The 9,334-nt window shown below is 34.3% G+C and overlaps 2 protein-coding genes across 4 annotated transcripts; one reads left to right on the top strand and one right to left on the bottom strand.

Moving 5' to 3' along the window:
* Nucleotides 1-8: 8 nt before the first annotated feature.
* LOC116140772 (tRNA wybutosine-synthesizing protein 5-like) lies at nt 9-4,350 on the bottom strand. 3 transcript variants are annotated; one of them, XM_031426351.1, is made up of 13 exons: nt 4,129-4,350; nt 3,960-4,037; nt 3,729-3,812; nt 3,450-3,611; nt 3,205-3,273; nt 2,958-3,084; nt 2,592-2,664; nt 2,297-2,413; nt 1,954-2,073; nt 1,762-1,780; nt 1,049-1,130; nt 564-892; nt 9-168 (listed from the first exon to the last, which is right to left on the bottom strand). In XM_031426351.1, the coding sequence occupies exons 1-13, from the start codon at nt 4,231-4,233 to the stop codon at nt 43-45; spliced, it is 1,491 nt and encodes a 496-aa protein (XP_031282211.1). In that variant the 5' UTR covers nt 4,234-4,350; the 3' UTR covers nt 9-42. The 3 variants fall into 3 exon arrangements, with proteins under 3 accessions (XP_031282211.1, XP_031282212.1, XP_031282213.1); XM_031426352.1 differs by lacking the exon at nt 3,729-3,812; XM_031426353.1 differs by lacking the exon at nt 9-168 and having other exon boundaries at nt 683-887.
* Nucleotides 4,351-4,975: 625 nt separating this feature from the next.
* LOC116140753 (transmembrane emp24 domain-containing protein p24beta3-like) lies at nt 4,976-7,653 on the top strand. The gene is made up of 4 exons (XM_031426329.1): nt 4,976-5,182; nt 5,266-5,452; nt 5,519-5,626; nt 7,523-7,653. The coding sequence occupies exons 1-4, from the start codon at nt 4,976-4,978 to the stop codon at nt 7,651-7,653; spliced, it is 633 nt and encodes a 210-aa protein (XP_031282189.1).
* The last annotated feature ends 1,681 nt before the right edge of the window (nt 7,654-9,334 follow it).

Genomic DNA, 9,334 nt, shown 5'->3' with positions numbered 1-9,334 from the left:
TGCAATATTTCTAAATGAATTTGAGAAAAATTCAACATAAAATTAAAAATACCTATCTTCTTCAGAGGTCTGTTGATCCATCTCATCAAATTTCCGTGTAAGGACTTCTGCCCCCACTGGTGAAAGCATGTGCAATATTAGAGCCTCCAAAGTTCTGGGGAAGTTTTGCTGAAAGGAATAACATGATATGAAATGATGGGAACTTTTTATAAAACTGTGGAAGTAAAAGGACAATCAATCATCAATAATTAAAATTTTGTGCATTCAACAAGCAATAAATTGCAATTCCTTCAACTGACTCAACCACAAACCTTTAGATATAACCACCCACTTTCTGCTTCAACCAACATAATCTTCGTTTAATCACATTATTTTTCAAAGATATTGATCTAGCAACTAGTTACATGAGGTGCCACAACGATTCAACAAGGATTTTTCCAGTTTTATATCTATGCATGCAATAAGAAACAAATTATTCAAGACCACACCTCTACTTCATAGTGTGAACAGAAACTTCAACAACTGGCTGTTATGTGTATGCTAAATAGGATGTAGAAACTCACCGCCATAGCAAAAGAGACTTCTTGAAAAGCATGGGCTTCAAGGGTCCACAGAATTTTAGCAACTGGATCATCCTCCAAGCAAAATAATTTTGTTGTCATTATCTTCCCATACTTGTCTTTCACATTTAAGTCGGAATTAGAAGTTGATGTGGAGACCACGGGTTGACCTAAGTCGGAAACGTTAACATGGTCATGGACTAAAGAAACAAGTTTATGAAGAGCCTGGAGAGAACAAGGTTGCAAATCATGCAACAAACTCCTATGTTGTGGTTCCTTTCCTTGCAGATCTTGTCTTTCGTGTGACTGGTCCAAACCATGGTTGGTCTGATCTGTTAAAATTTTATCAGTTCAGTCACCATAATTTCCCACAGGCATTATCCTAATTTGCAAATTTCCTATTTTTACTTCAACCAAAACATATGAAAATGCAATAGATGGCTGAGTAATATATATGATAGCTTTGACCATGCTCATCGAGAACTGACCTGGTTCCTCGTTATTAAGGAGCTCACAAGTATGCCTCTTCAGTCTCTTTGTACCAGCAGAAGCCTTGTCCAGTATTTGGTTCTGGCGTAATTTCAAATATAGATATGGCTCACAATGCTAAAAAACATTTCTGATTGAAAAGAAAAGGAACCAGGGAAAAAGGCAGAGAATCAAGAAATTAGACTGCCCAATGAAACAGAATAAAGAAGCACAAAAGTAATGTTAAATTATTTTTTCAATAAATATGCTTAACACGCTGACACTTTCATTATAAGTTTGAAATTAATTAAGGGTTAAAGTAAATAAAAAAAATTCCAGATATAATTTTGTAGAGACTTGAAATGCCAAATTTTTCAGAGATAAATTATCATCAGCTACATCAAAATTTCTGTAAAAATTGGATAAAATGTTCAGATGTTTACTATAATAACTCAAAAAATACCCAAGCTTTCATAAAAAACTTCGACAAATAATTTCTGGGAGAACTCTTTCTCAACAAACGAGCTGTTAATAAGTAAAATACACCCAAAGTCATTTTCCCAATGAATTCAAAAAGTATAATTTTGATGGAAATCATTGGCAGGGCTCATAAATAATGTAGAAAATGTTGTTGAAATGAAGTAGAAAGAAGGTAGTCCCAACCAGATTTATCAACTTTATGTGGAACTTGAACCAAAAAACAAAAGAAAATCCATTTAAGTGATACACATACCACTTCCCTGTCCGCCAATCTTCAATACACAATATTGATTTGATGAGCACAGGAAACATGATGATGAAACAAAACTCAAGTTAGTTTACATATATTTGGTAATGCTTGACAAAAATATTCTAACATTGTGGAGAAAAACATGAAAAAGGAGACAAGGACTTAAAAAAAAATTTTGAAGATTGTCGCAGGAACCTTCTTATTATTCTACGCAAATAATATGCATCCATGTGTTCTGACAAGCAAGACATTATGTTGGACTGCCACCAAAAATTAACTCCAATGGTAATATCATCACTATCTATTTGGTGGAACCTGAACAATTAGAACAACAATCAACCAGATGATTGTTAGCATATGACAAAATTATAGAAACAAAGTAATAAATATTCCTATAATTAACAAAATTACTTAAACAATACAAGAAGAACTATCATATCCTAAGAAGGTTTCTACCAATGAAAACAGGTGAGCATACAAACAAAGTATGGGCTCCTAATAAGGCGATTTTGTAATAATCATGAGTGTATAACCTTACCAGCCTTCAGGAATGAAAAGTGCATCACCTGCATGAAGAATAACCTTCTGAGAGTACTCCCTGAAGCACTCTGCTCTGGGATACATCGAAAAATCGGGACTTTCTAGAGTAATAGAGCTGCCAAAGAACATAAGCAAATTAAGAAAATTAGATATAGCAAGAATAAAAATCTGAAAACCATCCAATTAGCAAAGCAAGAGTTGGAAGTAAAATATTTTCATAGTCTTATGGAAAATAAGAATAAAAAAGGGAACAAGAGTTAATTTCCTAATATACATACATAAATTAAGAATACCTGTGATTTGAGGCCTCCCCATATATAGGCATTGGGTATAGCATGGGACAAGCAGAAGGGGGCCATAAAGCAACTGTCAAGCAAAAAAGTTCGTAAAAAGATTCATATCCTGGATCTAGTATAACTAATATGACAATTCATTATGAAAGTCAACCAAATACCATTGTTCAGAAATACAACCCATAAACTTAAGGTATTAGGTGAAGGACCCAACAAAAGTATACATAGACATAGCATAAACTAATTTAGCAACATTATACACACTAATAACAATAACGTACAACAATTAATAAATAAACCAATTAGAGAAAAATTAGGTATACAAGATGAAAACATCAGATAGCCAGAAGGTTCAACCGACTTTACCTTGTTTGCAGCCAGCAACTATACATAGCAGATTATGGTGTGGATCATAGTGAGTACTTGATTTAGCTTGAGCATTGTTCATCCACAGATTGATAGAAGCTATTATTTTTGTCTCCAAAAATGCAGGCTGTGCAGATTGAGCAAAAGAAGGACATAAAAAAATAAAGGTGAACTGCAGAGAATGAACAGAATCCTAAGCGATGAACTATAACTAGAGAAATGGAGCTCTGGAGACATATCTACAAACCTTTTGAATGTCTTCCTTCAGAGATTCCAGTTGCACCCTCTCTTCATTCTCGTTATTCATGATTGGTACCTGAATCATTATATATTTCATCCAAAATATGCAACAGAATTACCCCTCATACAAACAAATACACTGTAATCCTAACACAACTATGCCCTCAACAGCATTAAACTAGTGAAGACATTTTATTTGTAGAGGATCAAAAGAAGAAATTGTAAATCCATCACCAGAAAGTCTTTAATTACCTGTGCTAAATAAATTTGTTGCGAAGCAACATCCCCAGGAAGTAAACAAGGTTCCTCTTTCTCGGACCCCACTTGCAGATGTCTTTCTGGTTCAACACAACTGTCCATTTTCTGCTTATGTTCCTTACAGTAACCAATAAAAGTAGAAAATGGCAATGGAACCTACAACACAAACGGAAAACAAAAATGTAGAGGTCCAGTCTCTAACGCCATACAAAAGAAGAAGCAACACAAAGCTCCACATATACATCAAAAGATGAAAAAGTTTGATGGCCTCACCCTCTCATGTCTTCTAATATCACCATAAAAAACAGGTGCAGTTCTGGATAGCATAACCTCCACAACAGAAGACCCTACCCGTTCCTAATAGTAATTTAAAAATCATGAACATAAGAGCTTGGAAAATTAAACAAAGTAATCTAGGTTTCACATTCGACCTAAAACAACAATTAACAAGTTAATAACACTATCATTCACACAAATTCTTGGAAGCAAGAAAAAGTGATTAACCTGCAAATAGTCGAGGCCGCCTTCAGAAGGATTCCACTTGGAGAAAGCTTTCCAGTCCTTAATGCTTCCTTTAAACACCTTTAATAACGAAGAATTAGAAATGAAAAGTAAGATTAGTAATTAATTAATTAGTTAATGGAGGAGAAGAGAGGATGATTGATGAGATTACAGCGGGAATGTTTTTAGACTCAATCTGAGACGCGAATTCTGAGGCGGAAGGAATTTGATCGAAGTCGAAGATTCGAATTTCACAAGACTCTTCCATTTCTTTCATGTGATGTGTAAGATGATTGAGCAAAGAAACAATTCGAGTAAGAGCTACTGAAATTTTGAGAGCGAGTGGCTTAAACTGAGTGAGGTGGAACACAAATTCTCAATCAATTTTCACGCGCCAAGGGTTCCGAGTTCCAATTTAGGACCTTATTGTGCTTGTTAAGGCCCCTAAGATTGTTCGGTTGGATGGGTTTGTCTCCATTTTTTAGCCCAATTCAATTAGCGTCCTTGAATTAACAAAAATTATGGGTTTATCAAGTGTCACCCCTTTGGTTTGGCACGTAAACCTTCAAATGGTGTTTATGTCAGGTAAATGCAACGGTTCAAAGGACAGAAAATAAACCACTCTTTTTTTTTTCTTTTTTTTTTTGGTGTCCGGGGGGTGTCCGGGCACCTCAATTAATCTCCCAAGGTCTGAAGTTAACGGCTAGAAAAGCTTTAAGTGGAAAGCCCTTATTAGTAGTTATGAAAATTCAAACTTAGAACATCTTAAGTAATACATCCAAGAATCTCAAACGAATCGTCAAGCCTAAAGGTAGTTTAAAATAAACCACTCACCTGCCAACAAGGAGGGAACAAATCAACAAACCGTAAGACGAAATTACCGAACTTCTAGCCTTCGTTATTTCTCATCTTGCAGACTCTGTCCCACTCTCATCCTGCACTTCTCTCTTCATATAAATTAAAGATTAAAAAAGAATCAACAAACAACTTGAAACTCAAAATCAAAATCGAGTATGAACATGAGACTTCGATCGGCAGAAATCTGTTTAATACTAGCATTTATTCTCAGCTTCATCCGCCATGTATGCACTGTTTCTATAAACGTAAACGAAGTAGAATGTGTATACGAAGAAATCCTGCACGAGGGCGATGCCGTTTCTGGGAGTTTCGTCGTCCTCGATCATGAAATATTCTGGACCTCGGATCATCCCGGAATTGAAATGACTGTAATTACGTTCTCAATAATTCCATTTTCTGTCTTTCTTTTATTATTCAATTCTCTCAAAATCATTATTATGTACGCACGTAGGTGACATCTCCGGCGGGTCAGGTTGTGTATTCTCTGAAGGGAACTTCAGGGGACAAATTTAAATTCAAGGCCACGTACAGTGGGATGTACCAGTTCTGTTTTCGTAATCCGATTTCAACACCAGAAGTTGTTTCTTTCCACATTCATGTCGGGCATATCCCGGATGAGCACGACCTGGCTAAAGACGGTGAGTTCAAAATCTTGGTTATTGTCTCCTTTTAATCTGTTGAGAACTTATCTGTACTTGTTGCAGAACATTTGGACCCAATCTATATTAAGATTGCAGAGCTGAGAGAGGCATTGGAGTCTGTCACGGCAGATCAAAAATATTTGAAAGCACGCAATGTTCGACATCGATACAGTGAGTCTCTAACTAAATCTCTACCTCTTCTCTTTGAAATTTTAATTAGGTAACCAGTTAATTACTTCCACATGAGATTTAGTGTATACTACCGCCCCACATCCAATGTATTACTGAGTTGATGCCAGCAATTTATTAAAAATGTATTTTCCACCTTTTTATGTTGGATTACTTTGAATGTTAGATTACTGGAAAGTTAGATTATTTTGAAAATTATTAAGAAATTTTAGGAAAATGTGTTTGGTTAGTTGATGAGTATATTATATTAATATGTTTGGTTGGGAGGAATAAATTGGTGGGTATGTTATTTAAATTACTAATTGTCCTATAATTAAATATTATTATTTTGTTATTTATATTGTTATTTGGATTATATAACCCCCTACATTTAAAAACATAGCAAAAACAACCTCATAATAAAAGTTTGGAAAATCAACAATACACCCCCACCAACCCAGCCACTGTCGCCCGCCGGCAACCACCACCAGTCGCAGGCAGCCGGCAACCTAACAGCTCAACGAAAGGCAGAAAATGGCCTCCGTGCATCGTATAACCATTTCCGGCCAGAGATCTAATTAGGAATGGTCAGATCGATGGTCGTTAAAAGCACAAATGTGGCCATTAACAGCCAGATCGACGGATCTGGCCGAGAATGGCCATATCGACGCACGGTGACCAGTTTCGGCCTTTTGTGCTCCGTTCTGGGGGCGACGGTTGTTGCCTGCAGCCAACGGCGACAGGTGGGTGGGGGTGGTGGCTTGGGTGGACTGTAATTTGTTTTGAATTCAAAGGTAATTTTGTCTAAAAAGTCAATTAATTTAGGTGAAATAGTAAAAGCAGTAATAATGTAAATTAATTTAAAAATAAAACTATTGTTGTCCTAAAATTTTGTTAATTACGAATAGAATTATAACAAAAAAAAGATTACCTTGATAATCTTACAATACCTAAGAAAATCGAGGTAATCAGATTACCTCAGACATTACCAACAGTAACTACTATTAGTATTTGAAGATTACTGGAATTTCATATTACTTGACAACCAAACGTAATAATCAGGTAATATAAGATGACATAACCCCAGTAATCACATCCCAACCAAACGCCCCCTTATATCAATCAAAGGTAACAGCATTAATTACTTTTGGGCAGACGAGCGGTTCAATAAAGACTCTTGGGTATATTACTCAATAAGTCATGAGTTCGAATCTCTCCTTAATTGCTAATAGGGATAGCAAGTAGCAACTGAAGCTCTTACCTAATCGATAGTTTCAGGTCCCAGTGATTAGTTGAGGTATGCATAAAGGGGCTCGGATGCCCACAATCATAAAAAAAAAAAAAAAAAAAAAAAAAAAGTTAACCTCGTTAATTCCTCTAAATTGAGGAATAAAATTTTAATGTCAAATTCTCGATTGCTAATATGAGTAACAACTAAAGTGTTTACCTAGTCAGTAGTTCCAAGGTTACAAAAATTAGTTGAGGTATGCGTAAGCTGACCCGAATACTCCCAATTATTAAAAAAAAAAAAAGGTAACCTCGTTTATTCCTCTTAAGTGAGGAATGTTTTTTTTTTTTTTTTTTGTATTTGGGGGTGTCCGGACCAACTTGCACAAGCATCAATTGTTTTCTGAGACCCTAAAGTTAACTATTAGTTAAGCCTCCAATAACTACCCTTATTAATAGGGAATTGGAGGAATAAAATTTTTGTGCAAAAATCTCACAAGTGAAGTTCCGATATATTAAACTCATAGAAACATCAATCGAAAGCAAGAGCATTAATTTCTCAAAATTGAGGAATAACATTTTTTGCGCCAAACCTCGTGAGTGAAAATTAATAAAGCCTTATGTAAAAGCTCAACAACTTTTTTTTTTTTTTATTATTATTATTATTGGCAGCGAATTTGAGCATCCGGAAACGCGTTATTTTCTACACAATCTCGGAGTATTTCTTATTGGTTGGTGCAAGTACGCTTCAAGTGATGTACATTCGTCGTTTGTTCAGCGACCCAGCTAATGGAAGAGTTTGAATGTTTGATCTACTTTAAGTTAGGGTAAAATGTTTCTAATTTTGATAATATTTTAATTCAGGGATTTTTTTTTTCTTTGTTAAATTAATAATCTTGTAGTAATTTTATTCTATCTTTTCCCCTAACATTTTAAAATTTTATCAAAAACTATGATTTTATCTTAATCAATATTTTATATCCAAATATGTATATAGTATTTTTCTAGTTATGACCATCCTGATATGATTATATCAAGATCATACATATTCATTGTTAGATCTTTATATATAAAATATCATTTCAGTCTAATAGGTGGATTATGAATGCAACAGTGAAAATGTATGGTTTTGATATATAAATATCTAAACATTGATTTATATACCCATCGGATTGAAATAGTATTTTATATATAAAGATCTAATCATAAATATATATAGTGTTTGATATTTCATAACCAGAGAATTACCTTTGGATAGTTGTTACACCAAACCTAAAGCGACAACAAAGTAATTAACTACCTTTAAAATGAGTAAGAAATAACAAAGTTTGTAGAAGATGGTGCAATATCCCAACAACCAACAGAAATGACGCAAAGAAAATGACATTATTAATTTATTATGATAGGATAATAACAATTTCATCTTTGAGGTTTAGTCACAGTTGATAGAATTTGAGGTAGGTCTGACTCTTTGTTCAATAAGGCCTTATTGAATTGGAGGATTAACCCCTCTTATAAACCAATAGGCTTGAGCATGCTTAGTCGGTGTGAGACTCTAACACTCCACCTCACGGTCAAGCCCATATGTTGAGTTATACCTGTTGATGGAGATAGTTGTTAGCTCAAACTCCTCACCCGTTGCCCGTTGGTTAAGCACTCAGCTCAACTGAACATGTACTCTTCTGATACCATGATAAAATTTGAGGTGGGTCTGACTCCTCACCCAATAAGGTCTTATTGAATGGAAGGATTAACCCCACTTATAAATCAGTAGGTTTGAGCATGCCTAGTCGGTATGAGACTCCAATATAAATCACACTTTAGTCTTGTAAGACTGTTCAATAATTATTTGATCCCTGTCAATTACATTTTGGTCCTTGAAAATAACAAACTCATGGACTAAAATGTTGCTTAAACCAAACTTTAAAGACCAAACTTATTATCCCCGTTATGATTGATTTGTAGTTGTTTCCATTAATTTGGCATAGAAATGAATGTGTCTGTCGTGACAAAATGATGCTTTTTCTTTCTAATTATGAATTGTTATATGTAATTCAATAATGTCTTTGGATTTTATTTTATTTTTATTTATGGCTACCCATTAAAGTTGTCTCCTTGTTAAATGCTTGTTTAGTTGGTGGACTATATTAATAAACCAAAATCAACTCTCTCTATTTTTAGTAATTAGAATTTTTTTTTTTTTTTTTTTAATGTATAATCTTGGTTTAGAACAATTATAATGGAACAGACCTATGTATAAATAGTGCGTACATGTCGCATGTATTAATATGATCTACACTTATTGGATAAATGTATATATATTTATTTTACAGTAAATTTTTCTTATATATATTTATTTTACAGTAAATTTTTCTCTCTTCGATGTTTTCTCTCGTATTTAATATTGTGTCGTAGATTAAGTAGAACAAGGGTTTTTACAGTAAATTTTTCTCTCTTCGATGTTTTCTCTCGTATTTAATATTG

This window comes from Pistacia vera, unplaced genomic scaffold (genome assembly GCF_008641045.1).
Source record: "Pistacia vera cultivar Batoury unplaced genomic scaffold, PisVer_v2 Contig377, whole genome shotgun sequence".
NCBI lineage: Eukaryota > Viridiplantae > Streptophyta > Magnoliopsida > Sapindales > Anacardiaceae > Pistacia > Pistacia vera.
This window is presented reverse-complemented; position numbering and strand designations above follow the sequence as displayed.